The sequence below is a fragment of the Capricornis sumatraensis genome, chromosome 8, assembly GCF_032405125.1.
Source record: "Capricornis sumatraensis isolate serow.1 chromosome 8, serow.2, whole genome shotgun sequence".
Lineage (NCBI taxonomy): Eukaryota > Metazoa > Chordata > Mammalia > Artiodactyla > Bovidae > Capricornis > Capricornis sumatraensis.
Window position 1 is genome coordinate 64,962,210 of NC_091076.1, and position 23,993 is coordinate 64,986,202.

Consider the following 23,993-nt stretch of genomic DNA (forward strand, 5'->3'; position numbering starts at 1 on the left):
AATGATCTTTTCCTCTCTTGTCCACTCTGCAGTTTTGCACCAATGAGCATCCTAACCTAAATTTCCCTGGGCCTTAACAGTGGGTACAAGTGGGTACAAGTGAAAAGTGAAAGTGAGCTTCCCTGGTGGCTCAGATGGCAAAGAATCTGCCTGTAATGAAAGAGCCTGGGGTTTGATCCCTGGGTCAGGAAGATTCCCTGAAGAAAGGAATGGCTACCCACTCCAGTATTCTTGCCTGGAGAATTTCATGGACAGAGGAGCTTGGCAGGCTCCATGGAGTCACAAAGAGTTGGATACAACTGAACAACTAACATTTTTACACTTTAACAGCCTATGGGTACAAAATGAGTCCTTAACTGTATACTTACTTCAGGCTCCCCACTCCCCGCAAAGTTCTGCCCACAGATCTCCAACCCTTCCTCTTCCACACTTGTGGATCTCTCCAGCGGGGGGTCTCATTATTCAGCCAAATACCACAGTCTCTGCTCAGCAGGACCGCCATCCTAATTCCACCAGCCCTCACCAGCTTTAAGACAGCATGAGCATAAACGTCGGTATACAGCATCTACCATCTGGTAGACCATCAACATTCCAGTCTTCCCAGTACTAGAGCTACCTAGACCCAACGTTCTTAGAAACATGCTTAGTCCAAGCTGGGGCAACTTCTCTGAGGCCTGAACTGCCCACTCTTCTCAACCATCCGGATCTGTTGGGACTGATTTTGGACACCATCCAAAATGTAAGACCCCTCCCTTCTCCCTTTCTAGTGGGATCTCTAGATACTCCCTAATGGGGGGTGGGGGTGGGGAACGGATTTATACTCTCCACCTCTTCAAACATTTCTCACCCGTCTCTGTGTTGTAACTGAAACCTGGCTCTTGAACCGGCCTCTTCCTGAAACGGCAGATGTTCCTCCTCCTGCATTCCTTCCGATGTTACGATCTCCTGTCATTGTTTCCCTGAGGGTCTTGGCTCAAACTAGCTCTCCCACCCTCTGCCCACTTCCCTATTTCCTCTCATTCACTGCCTGAATCTTAGTCTTGCTATCGCCATCGCTATGGACAACTGTCTTGACACCTCAGCTCCTCGGTCCTTAAGCTCAGCTACAAAGGCTTTTCCCTTTCAGTTACTCATTTCCGTGGCCACACTTAGCCCTTATCACCCCCATGAATGGCTCCAACTCCAAAATACTCATGAACATCTGTAATACTTTCTGCCCAAATCTCCCATCTATCCAGCTCTTTTTATCCCCACTACCAGTCCTTTGAATCTCATCAATAACCCTAAGCTCTTGACTTCCCTACATTGTTAGCCAGCCCCCTCTCACTATAATTTCTACTCAGCCTGAACCCCATCCAGCAACCACTCTCCTCACTAGCCTCATACTTCCACTAGCTTCTCTCTCCCTGACTAATAAAACTCCCAACCCTGAATCAAATTGCCTCTGATCCTATAACCAGGTTGCTGATTACGGTGGAGAGAATTCACACATCCATAGACTGGTTCCAAAATACTTGCCTCCTATCTTAACTGAGCCCTTATTGCTCTCTGGCAACCTTATGGGTGCTGAGTAATGATGCTTTCCTATTTCCTACAAGTTATTTCAGGCTTTCTCTGTTCTCGTCACATTTCCTACAGTCTCTTCATACTTTCTATCGCATTACCTCCTCAACTCTCAGCAGACCATTGTAATTTCTCTTCAGGGAGAAAAAAAAAAAAAAACATCAGATGAAAATTACCCCAAATACTTGCCATCTCTGTTATAAGAATCCTTATACACAGTAGTTAAGAGCACAGGTACTAAGGCCAGATACTCTAGTTAGTATCTGATCTCTGTAACTTAACTAGAGATGTGATGCTGGGTAAGGTACTTAACCTTTCAGAGCCTCTGTTCCTCAGTGTATCCTCTGAAAGCCCCTTCAGGTAGCAATCTAAATCATTTTACACCATTCACCTCTCCTGTGATTTCATATTCAAAAAGAGTATTTTTCCCTATACCTCTTTGCCTCACAGCATTGTTACAAGAATTAAATGAGTTAACACACACCAAGTTATTAAGCGCTTGGTACATAGGAAGCTCCCAATAAATGTTAGTCATTTGTTACTACTCTTAACAGCATCTGCACTTAAATCCGATTACGATGCAAGAGGCACTCTCCTCTTCTGAGGCAAAATCCTCGTGTTCTGGATGCCATTCCTTCAAGGAATTTAAATACCAATTATCCCCACTTCCTTCCAAGTAGTGCATAAACATGATCAATTCCCACCCCCCTTAAAAATAAAAACCCACACCCCTGGTCTACATGTCTCCCCTTCTTACCTCATCCTACTTCTAACCACCCTTCATAATCAAGGCTCTTAAATCGTCATTCACATCACCTGTCTCCATTTCCCTATTATTTCTTACCCTACTTCAGTTTGGGTTCAATTTTCTGCCAAAACCACCTTTGCTAAGGCAGTGATTCTCAAAAGTGGTAATTCCTCCCCACCTCCCTGCCCCCACCAGCCAGGGGCATTTGGTAATGTCCAGAGATACATTTGGTTGTCACAACTGGGGACTGCTACTGGTGTCAGGGAGGCAGCTAGACATCCTACAAAGTTCAGGAGGGCCCCTCACAACAAAGAACTATCCAACCCAAAATGTGAGTAGCACCAAGGTTGAGAAATCCTGTGCAAAGATAATTTACAACTCCACATTGCTATACATAACGAATGCTTCCTATAGTGAAAGTCAAAGTCACTCAGTCGTGTCCGGCTCTTCGCGACCCCATGGTCTATATACTCCAGGCCAGAAGTCCATGGAATTCTCCAGGCCAGAATACTGGAGTGGGTAGCCTTTCCCTTCTCCAGGGGATCTTCCCAACCCAGGAATCAAAGCCAGGTATGACTGAACCCAGGTCTCCGGCATTGCAGGTAGATTATTTCCCAGTTGAGCCACAAGGGAAGCCCAAGAATACTGGATTGGTTAGCCTATCCCTTCTCCAGCGGATCTTCCCGACCCAGGAATCGAACCAGGGTCTCCTGACTTGCAGGCGGATTCTTTACCAGCTGAGCTATCAGAGAAGCCCCTAGTCTTTATATAGCTTGGCCAACTTGAGCACTTGACATCAGTAGCTTTTCTCTCCTTGAAATCCACTCTTCCCTTGGGTTCCACAGGCACCTCACTGGTCATTCAGTCTGCTTCCATATCTTCTATTATCTCTTAGATGTTGGTATTTCTCAAGGTTTCGTCCTAGGCTCTACTCTCTAAAAAGGTTCCTAGCTAATTCTAGTATTCACTGAGAATGGAAAAACCACTACTGTCTTGCTTTATCATATCCACTTTCATCTTTAATTACCGTTTATACACTAATGACTCAAATCTGTAATAGATTCATTTAGTCAGTATTTATTGAGTACCTACCTATTTTGCGTCTGACACTGTTTTAGGTACTGGGGCAGAACAGTGATCAAGAGAAGAGGTTCCCTACTCTCCTGGAGCTTACATCCTAATGGAGAAAAACTAACTACAAAAGGATTTCACGTAGTGCTAAGTACTATGACGACATTACAAGAGGTGATGTGTGACTGGAATAAGTATTGTAGATAGGAAGGCCAGCAAAGACCTGGGAGGGAGGGTAGAATGTGACCCAACATTGTGATGAAAAGCAGTCAGCCAGGTAAGCATGAGAAAAGAGAATGTGAGACAAACCATATACAGAGACGCTAAAGCAGAAGCACATTTGGTACCTTTAAGAGCTAGGACTGCTGTGGTTAAGGAAGGCTAATATGGATAAATGTTCTATGAGGTCGCAGAGACAAAGGCCAGATCACTCAGGGCTCTGTAAGCCAAGGTACGGAATTTATAAGCCTACATACAATAGGAGGTCACTGAAAGGACTTTAAAGAGACATGATATATAATGCTGTTGGCTACTGTATGAAAAATGGTTTTTAGAGGTGCAAGACTGTAGGGGGAGGGGGTCTATTAATGGGCTCATTGCACTTACCAGAGACTATAGCTCATACTAGGATTACAACTAGGAATATAAAGATGGTTTCAAGGCTGTATTTTAGAGGTAGAATTAAAAGGATTTTCAAGTATAAATGAGTAAAAGAAATCAAAGTTGCTTTTTATCTGATCCAACCTGGATGGATGGTGAAGACTGAGATAAGGAATACTAGGAAAAGAGAAATGGATTTTGGAGATGTTCTGTTTGGTCCCAGCAGTCTTCAAAAAAGTAATGTTCCACACAACTTAGTGGAAAGGTGAAGTAGGCAGCTGGATATAATCCAGGGTTAAGGGAAGAGATAACTGGAGACACAAATTTGGTGTAGTCATCATATTACATGGTATTTAAAGCCACGGCCTGAATGAGTTCACCCAGGATAAAAGTGAGTGTAAGTAGAAGAAAGGGGATCAGAACAAGCTGAGAAACTTCTAACGTGTAAAGAGTGAAGGAAAAGATAAAAATAAGTTAGCGAAGGAGAAAGAAGTCAGTAAGGAATCAGTGGAGCGTAATGTTGAATCCTGCTGTTCTCTTGAGTTGCCACCTGATATTTTGGCCACCTGATGCGAAGAACTGACCCATTGAAAAAGACCCTGATGCTGGGAAAGACTGAAGGCAGAAGGGGACAACAGAGGATGAGATGGCTGGATGGCATCACCAACTTGATGGACCTGAGTTTGAGCAAGCTCCAGGAGCTGGTGATGTGCTACAGTCCATGGGGTCATAGAGTCGACACGACTGAGCCACTGAAATGGAGTTGCAACTTGCACACCCAGTTGCCTATTCAATGTCCCTATGTGAAAGTTTCACAAGTGTCAAAAATTGTACTTACCCACAACTGATTTCCTTCATCTTATTCCCCTTTCCTCTTCCAGTGTTTCTTAAAATTTTACTAAGCAGCACATCTACCCAACTGCTCAGACCAGAAACCTGACTCTTCTCCCCCCACTACTTCTGACATCTAGCCAAATCTTGTCAAATTTCCCCCCTCCATTTCTCAAATCTATTATCTCCTCCTTGTCCAGTCACTGAGCTCAGACCAGTATCATCTCACCTGGCGTACCACTGTCTCCAGTCCAACCTCTCTACAAGGCAGCCAGAATTTTCCGTTGATGCCACTCAGATCAGGCCACCCCCCTGCTTAAAATGTTTTAATGGCGCCTCCATATGGAGGTAAGGGGAAAACGAAATGCAAGAACCTTATCATAGAGCTGGTTTACCTCTCCATCTTAACTTTTGCTTGCCCATTCTTAAATTTCTTCTTCCAATCACAATCATACAGTTTTCAAGTGAATAGCCTGTTCTTCACTCTGTTAACTCTTGATTTATTCATGTCAGTTTTCTGCTGGGAACATCATTTCCTCAGCCCACCCTCTTTAACCAATTTCCTAGTCTTCTTTCAATACTCATCAAGCCTTCCCAACCCCACCTGACTGGGTTAAGCATCCTTTCAACCAGCCATCAAAGCACCTTGCATCTATTCTTACTGTAGCACTTATCAAACTATATACTATCTGTTTGCTTGATAAGCAGTGTGTCCAGCATTGATGTGGTGCCTTATCCTTGGTAAGGGTAGGAAAATATTTTAAAGAATGTCACATAACATGCTATGTGCATTGATATCTTAACCCTGGTTTGTCAAACCCTAACTCTTCTACCTAGCTCTTGTACCTCCATATTCCCAGCGTCTAGAACACTCCCCTAAATAAATGATACTCAGCTGTCCACTAACTATATCAAAATCACCTGGTGATCTTAAAATAAGATTCCCAGCTCTACCTCCCGACATCCCACCAATTTCTAATCCAGCAGACCTGGGATGAGGTCTAGGAATTTGGAATTTTCACAACCTCCTCGGGTGGTTCAGACACAGAGTCATGCTTGGAAAACTATTTTTAACGGAGTAGGAGATGAATAAATATTGTTGGAAGTAACACTTTAATTTCATGAAGTAGAATTCATTTCCTAATTCTTTAGGGTTCAAGTCTGCTGCAACTGCACCCTAAGTGTGACAGAACAATGCACTAATGTACAAAAGTCCACAAAACAAGCATTCTTTATTGCAGTATTACAAAACACTTTCCATTTTGGCAATATTTTACAACGCACTAGCTTCAAGAGTTGAGAAGGAGAAGGCTGGAAACTAAAGGGGGATATTTCAACTGACATTTCTAAAAGAAAAACTGTCCCCACCCTCCCACCCAAATAAAAATTCAAACGTCATTTAATTTCACTACCCAAGAAGAGGCCACGAGGAAAGCAGCAGGCAAAACTCTGGCAATTTCTCTATGGATCTTGTCAGAGACAAAGGAACATTCAAAATAGTCATCAGTATGGTCGGTTGCGCTGATCATTTCTGTAGTCATTTCTAGGAATGAAAAAAAAGAGCCAGACTAAATTCTAATTTTCTACCAAGAGGGAGCATAAGACACTTCTTCAGGATGCTGTTGACTAGCATCTGCTTGACAAATTTCTATAAGGATGACAATATGCCTAGTGTATTTTTCTATTTCTAGAAGGTGCTTACTAAATGTCTAATTTATCAGCTTTAAGACATACAAAGTTCCTAGAAGCTTTGCTGTGACTAATTCTCTTAAAAATTTTTCATCTAGAATAAAGACTCTAAACCACTGTGGTATTTCAGGTTGGAGACCTTGCCATTCCAGCATTCTAAAGGGAATAGATTACTGGAATAAGCAAGGAAACACCTTCATGTAAGAATTCTGGATCTGCCACTTACTATGTGATCTTGGAAAAGTTACCTAACATTTCTTATTTCATAAAATGGAAAGTACATCTACCTCTCGGGTTGACAGAGGGACTGGAACTCCAGTATACAAAGACAGTTTCACACAATTTGCCACACACTAAGAAGTATTCAGTAGATGATCATTACTAGTAGGTAACAATTATTCAGTGATTACCATGGCCAGCGCTAATATAATCTAATACAACTCCACAAAATAGGGCTACATGCCATTACCCCTATTTTACAGATGAGAATATGATGCTCCAAAGAGTTAAGTAACTTGCTTTAAGTCACACAGCTAATAATAAGTGGTGGGGCCAGGAATTCAAAGAAGATGGTCTGTCTCCAAACTCTGCGTTCCAAACTCTATGTTATACTAATTCTGGCTGCCCTACACTGTTTATGACATGAGAAGCTTAGTACAGCTTTGAAGTTATTTTGCATCACTCGTTACTCAACTCTTTCTGCCTCTACACCTTTTGCGTGCATCACACACTCCCATCAATACCACCAGTGATTTTTAATCTGGAAAAGGTGTAACAATCTCCAAAGGAACAGCTGCAAGGTAGCACATGTGACTGAAAAAGCATAAAAGGTATGCTTGCCCCTCACTTAGATTAAGAATCCCTGATTGACAGTTTCAAATCATCTCTCAATCTCTATTATCTTTAGCTGTAAGAATGCATACACCTATCATACATTATTCAAATATAAAGACGACAAGAATTTCCAAAACAAAATAAATTTTGGAAATTACTAAGCAGGGAAATAAGTGGATCTTCTCCATCCTAGCTGAAAGAGTTGACAATGGGAAATTCAAGTCACAAAAAACTGGACAAGAAGAAAATGTGATGAAAGGGGCTTAGACTCTAAAATCTAGGAGCAGTAAGGTGGAAACATTAGCGACTACATTCTAATACTCACCTTCCTCCCATTTTGCCTCCATAGCCACCTCGGTCTCCTCCGTAGCCTCCACCTCGGTCTCCTCCGTAGCCTCCACCACTCCTGTCTCCTCCGTAGCCGCCACCTCGGTCCCCACCGTAGCCTCCGCTACTGCCACGGTCTCCTCCATAACCCCCCCCACTTCGGTCTCCGCCATAGCCTCCTCGATCTCCACCATAGCCTCCTCGGTCTCCGCCATAGCCTCCACCTCGGTCTCCGCCATAGCCTCCACCTCGGTCTCCGCCATAGCCGCCACTTCGGTCTCCTCCATAGCCGCCGCCACGGTCTCCTCCATAGCCCCCACCACGGTCCCCACCATAGCCGCCACTTCGGTCTCCTCCATAGTTGCCTCCTCGGTCTCCTCCGTAGCCCCCGCCACGGTCCCCACCATAGCCACCTCCCCGGTCCCCACCATAGCCACCCCCACTTCTGTCTCCACCATAGCCACCCCCACTTCTGTCTCCTCCGTAGCCACCACTGCCACTTCTGTCTCCACCATAGCCACCCCCACTTCTGTCTGCACCGTAGCCGCCTCGGTCTCCACCTCTGCCCCCACGGCCTCTGTAGCCCCTCTCTCCACCGTAGCCTCTTCCCCGGAAATCTGCAGATAGAAATGAAAACCAGTAAGGCCAGCAGAATCATGGAAAGCCTCCTTAATGCTAGTCAGAAGATTAGAAGCGGATGCTGTTAAGGCTGACCCACCTCCTCCTGAGGGACGAGAGTCCTCTGGTCTCGGCTCATTGCACTGATTACAAGAATTCCTTCGAGCAAAGTTCATATTTCCACATGACCTAAGAAAGAAAGAAAATAAAATGCTCAACAGTTTCCAATGGATTCAGAACCCCCTCTTGCACCTTGCAAATCCAATCCCAACCTCTACATCCACCAAAGTAAATAGGATACTTACGGATTAGGGCAAACCCAGTCCCCACTTTTGGGGTCTCCACCTCTCCCCTGAAAGCCTCCACGACCTCTATATCCTCCACGGCCTGGGGTAAGTAAGGAGGAGGGAAGAATCAGTAGCAGATATTAACAAAGCAGAGGAAAAGCCATCAGGTGAAAGAACTAAGTGTTCATCAATAACTGGGCAGCTCCCCCCAAATTAACCTCTTATGGAAGAACTCCATGATTCTTTGATTTGGGGCTTTACTTATTCAGTCAATGCAGTAAATATGGAAGAAGCTCCAAGGTGCACATTATAGTTCAAATAATGCACTAAGAAACTTCTTTCTACAGTACCCTCCTCAGTTTGAGAATCTCAGTGATAAAGATTAGGTGAGATGACATATTCCAAATTTAAGAAATTAAGACACAACAGAAATAAACAAGTTGGCACTAACTGTATCAGGGAACTCACATTGGGCCAGATTAACTACCAAATTAGGTATCAGTTAAACAACTGCCTCCTAATTTCCAACTGAAACAAACTGCATCACATAGCTTTCCAAAGGGATTTCTAGAACCTTTTTCCATCCCTTCTTAGTTATGGCACTTTATTTACCTAATCTTCTATTCTGTATCTCACTTTAAGACAGAAAATCTAAACCCTCTGTGTAATACCCAAGCCTGTGAACAAGAATCTTACCTCGTCGCCCACCTCCACTTCCACCTCCTCTCATGAATTCAGGTCTTCTGGTGGCAAAGGACACTTTAATGATATTGCCGTGGAATTCTTTTCCTAAAGGAAAAAAATGAAAATAGTTTTGAAGAAATGCTACTCCACATTTCCACCTCTTAACAAAATATAAAACTGCTTCAGAAATGTTTAATTTCAGAGAAATACCTCACATGTTCTCACAGAAATTCAAACACAGCAACGTTCAAGAGTCAAGGTAACTATACTAGAATATGACACAATCTACTGAATAGAACAGATTTGTCCCTGGGAGATAGTCATTTCTTACTGAGCAAAAAAAGCTCATGTCTAACCATTTTTACATGAAAGCCAATGAATGTAGTATGCTACCATTTCTTTTTTTAAGGGAATGAGTGTGTATGTGTGTGTGCACACGTGCGTGCGTGCATATGCACACATATGCCTATTTACACACTGCCTATTGTTGCTTAACTCTCAGTAGGTGAAAAGCTAGAAAGGAAGCTCATTTTTTACTATATACTGTTGGTACCGTCTGAAGTAGTATCTTAAAAAATAATGTGTGCATTTGTGATTATACACATGTACATATATACATATTCTGCTGTCCCAGGGCCCTGGAGACAAAAATTAGCCTTTTCACTCTATATATTAAACAAGAGAACAGACATATCAGAAAAAGGTGCCCAAGGAATTCATAAAATAGTTACAAATCTAGGAGTCTTAGCCCTCTCAGCAAACTCTTAACTGCTATGACTGGCAACCTTCCAGTTGTCAAATGGTATGGCAAGCTCTTTGACACAGGAAACAAACCATGGATAAATATTTTAAAAGCTCTACAAAGACCTGGTAATTAAGAGCTGAACTATGGAGTTTCTGTTAAAGAGACTCATTTGCCCTATGAGGGAAAGACAGAGAAAGTGTTCTAACATATTATAAGCTAAATAGTTGTATGAGTCACAGAAACTACTAAACAAACACGTAAGTGAGGGAGGATGGACCTGGCCTTTCAAGGGCGAGGGGATAAGATCTGCTTAGAGCAAAAAATCAAAATGCAACTATGCATTGGAAGACAGGTGCAATAATCTTGGAACTGCAAGAAACCACATGTGCCTCTCAATCAGGCGCAATTTACTTCTTCAGAGAGAATGCAGCCCAACTGCCTGAGTTTGAGCCCTAACTCTACACTTCTTCTGTGGTCTTGGAAATTACTTATCTTCTCTGTGCCTGAGTTTCATCATCTGTAAGATGGTAATAAAAGCAATAAAAAAAAAAGTAACAGGGTTACTGTGAAGATCTGAGTTAATGCACATAAAGTTCTTAGAACTATGCCTAGCTCATAAACTACAGTAAACACGCAGTGTTATTCTCCTGCACTGGCAGGTGGGTTCTTCACCACTAGTGCCACCTGGGAAGCCCCATTACAAGGTACAACAAAAACAATAAATTTACAACATGGGGAAACGACTATAAGACATCAAGGAAATAAAAGCATGAGACAAAATTACTTTTGGAGTAGAATGATAAAACTATTTTAAAAATACATTTTAAAAAGCTGGAAGAAACACCAGTAGTTTTCTCTATGTAGACTATGGAAGCTTTACTCCTTTCTTCTACTTTTTAATATTTTCTTATTTTCAGGGGAAAAAAAGTCTTATTGTACTGGTCTTCTACTACATATTAACATTGCATTTGAAGGGAAATTAACCTAAATTTTAAAAGAATATAGTCAACCAGGCCAACCCTTCACATTTCTATGAGGGTGGCCTCAACCACAAAGAATGACATTAGGAAATATTTTAGACAAAGAAAACAGTTCATCTCACTTCTAAAGGTATATAAGAATTCTGGCCTGTATACTCAATAGGATATCTAAAAAAGTAAATAGCAAGATAATCATTGTCTACCAGAACATATTTTGACTTCAAGACCAGAAAACATTTATCAAAACCACACACTGAAAGTATATGAATGAGGTATACCATCAAACCAGTCAATGGCTGCCTTAGCTGAAGGAGGGTCATCAAACGATACTGTTGCCTCCCCTTTTGGCTTTCCTGTGTCCTTGTCTGTGTATAGATTTATCATTGGTTTTCCAGTCTTTTTATTTGTCTGAGGGACGAACAAGCTGGTGTTAGTATTTTAAGAAAAAGTGATGAACCACTCAGATAATTAAAATTCCTTTTTTTTTAAAGGAATCCACATATCCATACTATAAATACTACCAACATAAAAATGAAGTTATCTGTAGGTTCTGAAAAGGAAAATTCTAAAATACATTAAGTGAAAAGCAAACTATAAAAATGATACACGTCATACTGTTTTATCCATATAGAATTTCCTCAAACCCACAAAGAAATAAAAATAATGCTTCATATAAACATTTACCTTGTAAAACTAAAAAAAAAAAAAAAAAAAAAAAAAAAACAGGAAGAACGTTCACCAAGCAAATAAATTACCATTAAGGCATACACAACTGGATTTGGCTGAGAAGGGAGTAGAAAACAAGAATTTTTACTTTTTGAAACTATGTGAATTTTTTTTTAACATATTTTATGTGTTAATTTCTTAAGAAATGTCTGCTCTCCAAGGGGGGGGGAGTGATTCAATTTCACAGACACCAAAAAAACCCTGATTTCAGGCAAATGCTATAATCTACTAACATGGCTCTAAATGCCGCTTTCTAGTTGAAGATGAAAATATATGCATGAAAAAGACAGTGCACAAGACACTTAAGTACAATAAAGTTATGAAATAAAGCATTATTATATTGGGCAAATATACAGCAGACATTAAATACCAACATAAAAAGTTGTTAGTATTAACTTGGGTTTCATATGTTGGTATTTCAGAATATAAAAATGTTCACACAATTTCATTTGGTTCTCACAATTTTAGGAGGTAGGCCGAGACTATGTTTAGAGTACTAAGACTGAAAACCAAAGCTGTGGAAGGCCGCAGAAAGGTAAACACAAGCAAGGATTAAAATCTTTATGTATTTAGCAATTCAGCAAAGGCCTACAGCCAGGGGTGAACACATGCATCAGGGAATTTTAAGAGACAAATGATACTGGAGTGTGGATTTCTTACATAATCTATGAATCTTAACCAGAATATGTTAATAATTATGATATTTTCAACATAAGCCAACTTCTTACTCACCTTGATGATTCCTATTTGTTTAAAGAACTCCCCCACTTGATCTGTAGACACACCCTCCCCAAGTCCTTGTACAAAGATTGTGTTGTTATCCGAATTATCAGATTCTGAATCTAAAGGAAAAAATATATATATGATTAATTTTATATACTGCTTAGGTTTAACTATATCCTGTTTAGTGACAAAGAACAGTAATTTGTTGTTCAATATTCAACTATTTCTATGACCAAAAGGAAGAGGGTCCAATACAGGAAACCTCTTATGATAAACATACAAAGTGGTCACAGTAGTTGTTCGGTAGGTCAATTCTTGCAACTAAACTTCATGAAAAGTGGCTCAAGTCCACACTCTGCCAAATACACAGACCAATTAAGGAAGATCTTATAAATCTTACTCTTCAAATTCAGATACAGGACTCAAGCTCAGGAAGAGATGAAGAAAGTGTAAAGTAGCACTCCTTTCTTTGGAGGGCTTTGGTTCTTTCTGGCTAATCAATACTTTTAAGGCTCTCTGGTAGAAATTCCCCAAATCTGACACTCTGGACTTCCAAGCAAGCCAGCAGAATTGCTCATTGCCCATCATTGTAATAAGCTTTATATATACCAGAGGGTATAAATAAGAGACAAATGATACTGGAGTGTGGACTTCTTACGTAATCTATTTATCTTAACCAGAATATGTTAATACTTATCAGATTATCAGGAGCACCTTGACACACACCTTACCTTACTCACATACTTTTGGATTAGTACAACAAAGAAAGAAAGATGTACAAAAATTCAGTCCATCAAGAGATAATTCAGAAATTGACATCCACATAGAGTACTTTAGCATCTTAATAAAAACAAAAGTTCTGATTTCAATATATATTAAAATTTTTTAGCTCAAATTTTTAATATCTAAATCATTACTTTCAGAAGGCCCCAGCTAGCCATGAACCTCATTTGAAAATAAAAAGGCACATGAAATTAGTGACCTCTGCACAGAGTAAGACAATTTTCTCATACATGATTTCAGGTTTCGTAGGCCCATTAAGCAGACTATTAATCCAACATATTTTCTTCAACACAGCTATTCTACTTCTAATTCCCCAATGATACAAATCTTCTTGTATGTGATTTAGTGTCATTAAATAAATAGTGTTAATGAGCAATACAAAATCAAGTGTTTCTTCACAAAAGCAAGAGGGAGCAGGGGAAAGCTCCCAAACAGTGATTTTCCTTAGCAAACTTTCCAAATCCCTTAAATTTTTCTTGCTGGAACATCTTTAAAAGGGAAGCTTCCTGGTTCTGGCAATACTATCAAATCAAATCTTTCTCCTGTACTAACTCCTCCAAACATACATATTCTTCCTTTGAAAAAATGGAAAACTAACATTTCTTTAATGGCAAAGTCACAAACTATTATAAACCTTACCAGCATCTGGTCTGGGTCCATAATCCCTGTGACCTAAGGGAAAAGAAAAGAGAAAGAAAAAGAAAGCTATTTAAGGCGACTCATTAGAAATCATTTAAAACAGTAATAATAACCAAGGCATGAAAAGTCAATACTTTCAAAATCCTTGTAAGTAACCATCACAGATTTACAAAGTAAATATATAAATTAAGTTTTATTAAAAGTTTAAGAAATCAAGATGAATGTCAATATTCCCTTAAGCTTGTCCCAGACGGCACCAGCCACTTTGGCGTTATGCTAACATCATTTTTGTTAAGCTCTGATTGTGAAGGCTGATTGGAAAACCCTAGTAATTTCAGAACACCATGTCAGCTACCTTTATTAAAAAACGTTATTGACAAAATCCAGTGACGGTCTCATTCATTGGTCACCACAGACTCTCATGCAAATTCACTGTGTAGAAACCCATTGGACTATTTGAGATCAACTTTGTCTTTTTTTAATATTTTGAGATAAATATGTATATAACTTTTTACAGCACACAACACACACCAGCCTCAACAGAATAAGAAAGGGCTTAGACTACATCTGCGGGATATTGGTGGCTTTTAGATTTATATAGCATTTCCACTGAAACATTTTGGGATACTCAGCACTTACCACCAAAATTTTTGAAGCCACCGCGGTCACCACCACTGCAGAGGAAAAATTGAAGAAATGATTTCTTCCTTAAGTCTCTAATGTGCTGAGCCCTGGGCTCAATCTACACTTAACTGTCTCAAGTAGAGTGCCCAGGAAAACAGTAGCACCTCTAACTTTCCAGTAAATTTCATTTCATAGACTTCAAAATGTTGTTTTCACCTAAATGTTTTCCCAAGGATCTATTTCCACAAGGGTGCCTTTTCAAGAGCATTACAGAGCATATCTAATATACTCTTACTTTAAAATCTTCCCAACCCCAAGCCAAAGGGATACTATTCAAATCAACTTAAACTGAAGACACAACAGGAAGAATGCTAAACTAGAGCAAACATTCTTTCCAAGGGGATATTTTTGTTAAATATGAGAAAAAGGAAAAGGACTAGAAGAATATAAAGCAAAGTTAAAATTTTGACAGAATGGGAGAGGAAAAAGCTCAAGCACTATGTTCTACTGTGATATCAAACAGTGGCTTTTATGAGATGAGGGAAAAAGCGAGGTACAAATACACACAAAAGTGAGACTGAATGAAAGCAGTCTTAAAAATACGAATTATTCAGATACCTAGCAAAATGAGCTAGCAGAAAGTATAAATTGCCATATGCTAGATCTCATCACAGAACTGCTGAAATTCAAGCTACCCAGTGCCCTCCACACCAATCAGGAGACTACGTCAGAGACAATGCTACATACTCCACAAGAAATCACTTTAAGTGGCAATTTCCACTGCCAGGAAGTCAATGCCCCTGCGTGCATAGCTTTATATAAGAAATTCTCTTATCAAGGAACTCTTTAAATACTCATACATTAAAAGTTTGTTTCTCTTAACTGAACCATGTAATCCTCTAAGATTCATGTGCTGATATGGACATAAAAATAATCAAAAAGTTTTCAGATAGTGATACATAATTTTCTACTACTACTCATCTTCTACTATAACCCAAGAAACTATTCCAATGTACTAATGTCCCTTTAATAATAACTCTGCTGTCGAGACGGGTTTTCTGAGCCATCCTGAGAAAAATCCTCTGACTAAATGAGAAAAAAAATTTTAAGTCTATTCTAACTACCTTGATGTTAAAAAAAAAAAATTCCCTTGCAACTGGTATATAGTCATAGACACAAGCATCTCAATTTGCTATTAATTTTTATTTGATACCCAGGAAATCTAAAAAGGAGAATAAGCCTATTTCAAGGCTACGCAGACAAAGTGAAGCTCAGGCCTTTTCATGTGCACAGTTACCTGTTGAGTATCTAAGACTTCTCTTTCAAAACACTATCCAAGGGGCCCTCCCGTCAACCCATTACTTCTAAATGGCCTTTTTATCGCTGCTTAACTCTTCAGGGAAAGGAAGCCAGAGTTCTGAGATTACACTGCTAAAAATCTTATTAGAAACAAGATATCTCAGATTTCTTCAAAGATGATCATTAGAAATGATGAGAAAAGAACTAGGGAAAATATTAAGCCCATATTCCTATGTCAGGACATCAAAACACCCAGGATAAAGTTGTTTTTTTTTAAAATAGTAATTTTTCACAACTAAGTGCTAGAAGAGATACCACTGAATTATTTTGCTGTCACCTTAACCAAAAACCAAACTGTTCATATCTGGCTGCAGTGGGGGGAAAATATACAATTTCATACATCATCTAGTTCCCGTAGTATCTATTCTGGCCAGCAATACAACTTTGAACAAATAAGGAGGAAAAAAAAAAGGACTTACTCCCTGTAAAACATAAAGGATATAAAATAAATTTGAATAGGTTTATAATTTCCTATTCCTCCATTTAATAATATTTTAATTTAAATCATCATTACTGAGCACTTTGAAAATTCAACAGCTGAACACTTCAAACACGGTATATTAATACCAGTCTTCAAATTAAGAGACTCAGGAGATATAGTCTTAACTATCACTAATCAATCTTGAAAACAGACCAGTCAGTAATTCTCCCTTGGCTTCTGTTTCCTCTTTCACAAAATAAAGGTCTACATCAGGGATCCCCAACCTCCAGGCCACAAACCAGTACCTCCTGTCAGATCAGCAGCAGCATTAGATTAGAAATAAAGTACACAATAAATGTAATGCACTTCAATCATCCCCAATCCATCCCCCTAATCCCCAGTCCATGGAAAAATTGTCTTCCATGAAGTCAGTCCCTGGTACCAGAAAGGTTAGGATTGCTGGTCTATATCCTTACTATCTGAAAGGTGGTCTACGAAACAGCAACAAAGGCAGAGCCTAGAAGTGTCTCAGAAAAGCAAGCACACCCAGACCTACTGAATCAGAACCTACATTTTAATAAGATCCCCAAGGAGTTCGTATGTATATTACAGTTAGTGAAGCACTGGTCTAGATAATCTATAATTTTATGTGGGGCTTTCTTTCAATTTCCAGTATTTCAACACTTTTCTTTCCTTATTCAGTTCAGTTCAGTCGCTCAGTCATGTCCGACTCTTTCTGACCCCATGAATCACAGCACGCCAGGCCTCCCTGTCCATCACCAACTCCTGGAGTTCACTCAAACTCATATCCATTGAGTCGGTGATGCCATCCAGCCATCTCATCCTCTGTCGTCCCCTTCTCCTCCTGTCCCCAATCCCTCCCAGCATCAGAGTCTTTTCCAATGAGTCAACTCTTCGCATGAGGTGAGTTCAATTAATTACAGTTCCTTACTAGGAAACACTGTATCAAATACAGTAAACAAACCTCAAATAGTACCACTACCAAATCAGTTAACAGAAGACAGGCCTTTGGTTACGAATCTTTGTTTCAAATCTACAGTCAAGTTACAAGTTCCTTTTGTATAAACTAAATTAAGGCCTCGCTAGCAAATTAAGACATGAAGGCATATGAACGTCTGAGTCAAGGTGTTGCCACAACAAATTTTTTCTCTTCCCAGAAAAAGCAAAACTGTACACACAGAGAATTCCTGAAGAATGTTTTAAAGTAAAAAAGTAGAGGTATTTACTAGAGACATAATATAACCATACTCAAATTTACGACTGAGTGTCCCCTGCATAAGAAAATCAACTGTATATTCTTGACTCAACTACAGAAACGGTTGTCCCAGGTTCAAAATGACGAGAAACCTACTCAAGGGTAGACTGAGGGTTCCTTCACTGTTACAGCATTACATATTTAGAGAAGACAATCAGATTTAATTTCAGGTGCTTGTCAAGGAAATGTTCTTCGACAGAATCTCTATTCCAAAATTTAATTTTTAAAACTCCAAATATATCTATATTCAAGGACTAAAACTTCCAAAAAGTAACAGGACAATACAGGAATCTTTATTCTCAGAAAACTCAATAACGAGAGAGAAAAAGCAAAAGGTGAAAAATATTAGTTCTTTAAAAAACTATGTTTGATTTTTCATCCCAGTAGTCCAGGATGTAATTTTTTGGATATGAAGACTAACATTCAGTTCAGTTCAGTTGCTCAGTTGTGCCCGACTCTGTGACCCCATGGACTGCAGCATGCCAGACTAATATTAATTCCAAACGTAAATGACTCAAGTGGATTTAGATCCCATTTCTCAACAGTAGCTCTATTTGTTTTGTTTTTTTTGTTTTAGATCATTTTGATGTGGACCATTTTAAAAATCTTTACTGAATTTGTTACAATATTGTTTCTGTTTTGGTTTCTCAGCCACAAGGAATGTGGGATCTTTGCTCCCCAACCAGGGATGAACTTGTACCCCCTACATTGGAAGGTGAAGTCCTACCCAGCGAACCACAGGGAAGTTTCAGTATTTATGTTCTATTTCTTTCCATTCCATATAGGTGTGGTAAAAAGGCTTTCTGGATTCAGTACTTATCAACATTTCAGAAGGCCAAGAATCTTATCATTTTAGAGTTGCACTGTCCAATACAGCATTTACTAGCCATATGTAGCTGTTTGTTGACCTTCTGAAATATGGAGAACCTAAACTGACATGTACTCTAAATGTAAAATACAAAATGGATTTCAAAGTCTTAGTATGAAAAAAACAATGTGCAATATCTCAATTTTTATAATAATATGATAAAATATTTTTGGTATATTAGAATAAATAAAATTTATTATTAAAATTAACTTCACTTGCTTTTTTAACGTAGCTACTAGAAAATGTTAAATTACATATGTAGCTCACTGCTGATCCACGTATTTCTATTGGGCAGCACTGTCTGGACTATCACTAACACACATGCACATTTCCAAGCAAGCTATTCAAAAACTCTTTTAAGAACATTCAAAATTCAAGATAACTTTTTGAGACTTGAGATGTTAAAGCCTAAAAAACTACTTAATGTGATGACATACTAATAATGCAAAGTGATTATCTAGTTTTAGTAATTTTGCAATGCGTTCACTGCAATGATAAATTAAAAACACTGAGAAAAATTATGGCTTTAAGCTTCTAGTACACTAGAAGGTCAATGGCATTTTATTTGGTTGGTGCAAAAATAATTGTGGTTTTGCACTGTTGAACTCTGCCACCTGATACTGTAATACACTCTTAAATAAATAAATGTGATTATGTTATACATCATTTTAATGCACATTTCTCACTGTGTTTTTGCTAATGACTTACTATTTGCTGTCTATTTTACATTTATTTTAGACTAGGGAAATGGTATTAGGCAAAAGGCAAGTTTGAGCAATTTTCTTATTCAAAATGTGTCGTAAAGCAGCAGAGACAACTCATGACATCAACAACACATGTGGCCCAAGAACTGCTAACGAACCCATTAGTACAGAGGTGGTCAAGATGTTTTGCAAAGAAAATGAGAGCCTTGAAGATGAGGAGTGCGTGGCTGGCTATCAGAAGTTGACAATGACCAACTGAGAGGATCATCAAAGCTCATCCTCTTAAAACTACATGCGAAGTTGCTGAAGAACTCAACGTTGACTATTCTATGATTACTAGGCAGTTGAAGCAAACTGGAAAGGTGAAAAAGCTTGATAAGTGGATGCCTCATAAGCTGACCACAAATCAAAAAAATCATTTTGAAGTGTCATCTCTTATCCAACAACAAACCATTTCTCAATGGAATTGTGAACTGTGACGAACAGTGGATTTTATATGACAACTGGTGACAACCAGTTCAGTAGATGGGACTGAGAAATAGCTTCAAAGCACTTCCCAAGTCAAACTTGGACCAAAAAAGGGCCATAGTCACTATTTGGTAGCCTGCTGCACATCTGATCCACTGCAGCTTTCTGAATCCCAGCAAAACCGTTACATCTGAGAAGTATGCCCAGCAAATTGATAGGATGCACCAAAAACTGCAATGCCTGCAGCTGGCATTGGTCAACAGAAAGGGCCCAACTACACATCACACCACCAACTCTTCAAAAGTGGAATGAATTAGGCAACAAAGTTTTGCCTTATTTGCCACATTCTCCTGACCTCCTGCCAATCAACTACCACTTCTTCAAGCATCTCGACAACTTTTTGCAGGGAAAATGCTTCCGTAACCAGTAGAAGGCAGAAAATGCTTTCCAAGTCTTCATCGAATCCAGAAGCATGGATTTTTATGCTACAGGAATAAACAAACTTGTCAGTCATTGGCAAAAATGGTTGCCAGAAGCATGGATTTTTATGCTACAGAAATAAACACACTTATCTGTCACTGGCAAAAACGGTTGATTATAACAGCTTCTACTTTGATTAATAAAGATGTGTTTGAACCTAGTTATAATGATTTAAAATTCAGTTCAAAACCGCAACTACATTTGTCCCAACCTAACAGATGACAATTAGAAATTCAATCTTTTTTGCTGCGAAGTGTTTTCCAAAGAAAAACATTTGTTTCCTATAGCTTTCACATGTTTCTCTTTGGTAACTGGAAAGCTCACAGATCTCTTTGGTCTGAATTCTTCCTGCAGTCAAGCAACAACCTGAATCTTAAGAATGTCCCATCCTTTACCACCCATCCCACCTTAACCAGCAAACTGTGCCCCTTCTTCTTTAATTAAAGCCAACTAATGTCAGATATTCTTCAAACAGCCCTGAAAGGATATTTTCAATCTTGCTATTTTTAAATAAGATGATTACAAACACAAATGGGAGTGTTAATGAAGACTAACAAAAGATGTTTGGGTATTTTGATACTTAAATGTAAAACCAAGTACAGGAAAGTAAGCCCTGAAACTGGGCCTTTATTTTTTTAAATACTTTACTCCTGTAAGTAAGCTAAAAAATCACATCCTGAGCAAGATACTGTGACACATGAAAATTATATGAACTTCATATTTTAGTACCCATAAATTAAGTTTTATTGGAACAAAACCATGTTTATTCATTTATATAATGTCTATAGCTGCTCTGGTGCTACAAGAGCAGAGCTGAGCAACTGCAACAGAAAACACGTGGCCTGCAAAGCCTAAATTACTTATGTGGCCTTTCACATAAAGTCTGCCAATCCAATACAGAAAGTAAACATAATCAACTACATAAATTTCTTTAAAAGACCTTTTATGTACATTCCATTTACTAGTGGGGTGGGAAGGGGAGTAGAGGGGGAGGGAGGGAGTGTAGGTATATATTCAGACAGCAACTGGGCAAAACCCCTCCCCACCCCCAAATTCTACCCTGACCTGAACCAGATATTTTGACCTAATATATACTGGGCTTGTATATAAGATTTTGTTTGAAGAGCTTCTAAGGTTAAATAAAATTTTTGAAAATCAAAAATTTAGCTCATGATTCAATACCTGGGTCAAAAATTATACTGAAATATGTTGCCAAGGAGTTATCAAAGCGCTTAAAATGCCTGGGTTGGTTAAGATATGGATCTTCCCTCCTTTATCAGGAAAGGTCCTTCAACTCTTTGATTCTAAGATAAGTCATCTACCAAAGCCGAAAACATATTTTTGAAGACTTCCCTACTCTCCTCCTTCTAAAAAGTGGGATTCTACTATTCTCAGACAGACATAATTTAACAGGTAATCTATACATATAATTATAACCTCCTTATGAAGAAAATGAAACTTATGATATACTATAAAACATATAGCATCCCAAGGCAGCTAATTATCTAAAACAGGGGTTTCCAACCTGCAGGATCTAACGCCTGATGATCTCAAGTGGAGCTGATGTAATAATAATAGAAATAAAGTGCACAATAAATGTAAAACACTTGAATCATCCCAAAAGCATCCTCCTCCAATCCCAGTCAGTGGAAAAATTGTCCTCCACGAAACCAGTCCCTGGTGCCAAAAAGGCTGGGGACCACTGATCTAAAACATATTACCTGGAAAAGCACGTAACCTGTTAGTTATTCTGTCTGAGATGCTGTTTGAGGGGTGGAAGCTATGGATAGAGAGTAAGCACTGTATCACTGTACACTGTTCATTTATATCCACATGATGATACACTATCCTCTTTGATAATGAAGAGGCATACAACATAGGTGCTTTACCTTAATACATTGACTTTGGCTATTAATCAAAACTTTTAATGTTCAAGTCTTATAAACATTTTTCAAATATGTTTAGACTTTAGATTTGTTAGATCAAAGCACTGCACGCTAAACAGAAAAAGTCAGTGAGACAGAATTCCTGGCTCAGTTGAAAAATTAACAGTGCTATATGTAACTGATTTTCTCAGGTTACCTCAGGGAACAGATACTCAGTCCCTAAGAAGCAAAAGAGTACTGAGGTATTATTGCCAGTTAACATGCTGCTGACAATTTCAATTCCCAAAGAACACAAATTATCCTTTAAGCCTGTATATTTTATACATGAAATTTGCAATGTACAAATTTCATCTGAGGACAATAAGTGCCGAATATTTTTTCATTCCTGTTTTTAGAGCAAAAGTGCTAAATTTACAAATGTACTTGAAAGTAATTTTAAAACCAGCTTTCATTAACATATGCCTTAAGTAAATACCAAAACCTAGTAAAACTAACAATAAAAAAAAAGGAAAGCTGAATTAAAAAGTCATTCCTTTTCCACAGCTTAGTCTAGACAAAATACACAATGGTATGTGACATTGTACTAATTATTTCAGTAATTATTTACTTAAAAATAGGAACAAAACAGTTCAGTTACATACAATCTTTCTCTCCTCTGCCAACCTCAACTTTATATTCTGCTATTGCTTCCTAATATTTTCCCATCCCAAGGGGATTCAAGATTAAAAAACAGCCTATCTTCCAATCTAGAATTCTAAACTTACCTTTTATCTTCTACAGACTGAAACACTTGGATTTCCCAGAGTCATCTTTTAAATGAGTTTAGAGTCTATAGCTCTGGCATGAAAAACATTGTTAAGTGGTTTAACCACATTATAATAGGGAACTTTTCTCCACTGGTTTTAATACCACAAAAACTAACTGCTAAGAAAACCTATTTTGAGGTAATTTATGTGACATCTTAACACTGAAAATAAAATTTGAATTTCTGTCCTCTTGTCTAGAATATAAATCTCTTTTTTAGGCATCTTAACAAAATCAGATGATGGAATCAAACCAGCTTAAAAAAAAAAAAAAGAAATGTAGGCATCTGTACCTAAAAACTTACCTTGATCCTGTCATAGGACCTCTTCCATCCTTGTCATATCCCCCACGCCCTCTACCTCCTCCCTGTGACCCGCCATATCCTCTATTATCTTCTCCATACCTACTCACATCACGACGGTCATCTACAGAAAAGAAAATTAATACGAACATACATGAGTAACTTGAAATTTCTGACAAAGGCTTTCCACAACACAATCCTAAATGGCTCTTTAAATCACCTGTGACCTTCAGAAAATGGCACCTGCGCACAAAACTCAAATGCAAATCACCATAACACAATGTGGAATTAAATGTATGAGAATTATACCTGTGTCAACTTCCATTCTACCAAAGTCAGACAACAAAATGGTGACATAGTTAACACATTTTGATGTGATGGTAACATGAAACAGTTTAAGTACATTAGGTACAGAACCCTAGTTAATTAAAAGGACACCCTAATCTTAAAAGCTACTTTTTTTCATGTCAAAAATATCTGAATGTAAATAAACCACAGATAAGGAATAACCAGATTTTCAAACTGAGAAACAGTAGTGAATATATTCACTGAATAAGGTATTTAGTGAGTGAACTTTCTCTTTTACTCAGTTGCTAAGTCATTCATTCAACTAGTCAACAAATATTTATTAAGCAGGTATAAAAATGAGTAAGGCAGGATCTTTGCCCTTGAAGCATTCATTTTTATGGCTGGTCAGATTCTTAAATACCAAAACAAAGTGGTATGATGTTAGAGAAGGTTAATATAGGATCATAATTTTCTCAAATCACATACAGCACCACCACCAAAAAATAAAACTGGTAGTGTGAACTTCCCTGCTGTGGTACAGTGGTTAAAATTCCGTGCTTCCATTGCAGGGGGCAAGGGTTCAATCCCTGGCTAGAAGCTGAAGATTCCACATGCCTCATGGTGCAGTCAAAAAATACAAAATTTTCAAATTAAAAAAAAAAATGG

The 23,993-nt window shown here is 38.7% G+C and overlaps 1 protein-coding gene across 2 annotated transcripts in view; it reads right to left on the bottom strand.

Annotated features, from left to right (window-relative positions):
• Positions 1-6,221: 6,221 nt before the first annotated feature.
• Positions 6,222-23,993, bottom strand: part of TAF15 (TATA-box binding protein associated factor 15) — a 29,036-nt gene continuing 11,264 nt past the window's right edge. The window contains exons 7-16 of one of the 2 annotated variants that reach the window (XM_068976591.1): positions 23,142-23,163; positions 14,488-14,522; positions 13,849-13,881; positions 12,436-12,545; positions 11,256-11,385; positions 9,265-9,357; positions 8,587-8,668; positions 8,382-8,470; positions 7,662-8,280; positions 6,222-6,356 (exon numbers count right to left, since the gene is read on the bottom strand). In XM_068976591.1, coding sequence (XP_068832692.1) covers positions 6,317-6,356; positions 7,662-8,280; positions 8,382-8,470; positions 8,587-8,668; positions 9,265-9,357; positions 11,256-11,385; positions 12,436-12,545; positions 13,849-13,881; positions 14,488-14,522; positions 23,142-23,163 — 1,253 coding nt within the window. In that variant the 3' untranslated portion in view covers positions 6,222-6,316. Of the gene's footprint in view, positions 6,357-7,661; positions 8,281-8,381; positions 8,471-8,586; positions 8,669-9,264; positions 9,358-11,255; positions 11,386-12,435; positions 12,546-13,848; positions 13,882-14,487; positions 14,523-23,042; positions 23,164-23,993 lie in introns of both variants that reach the window. The other variant, XM_068976590.1, reaches the window with a different exon arrangement.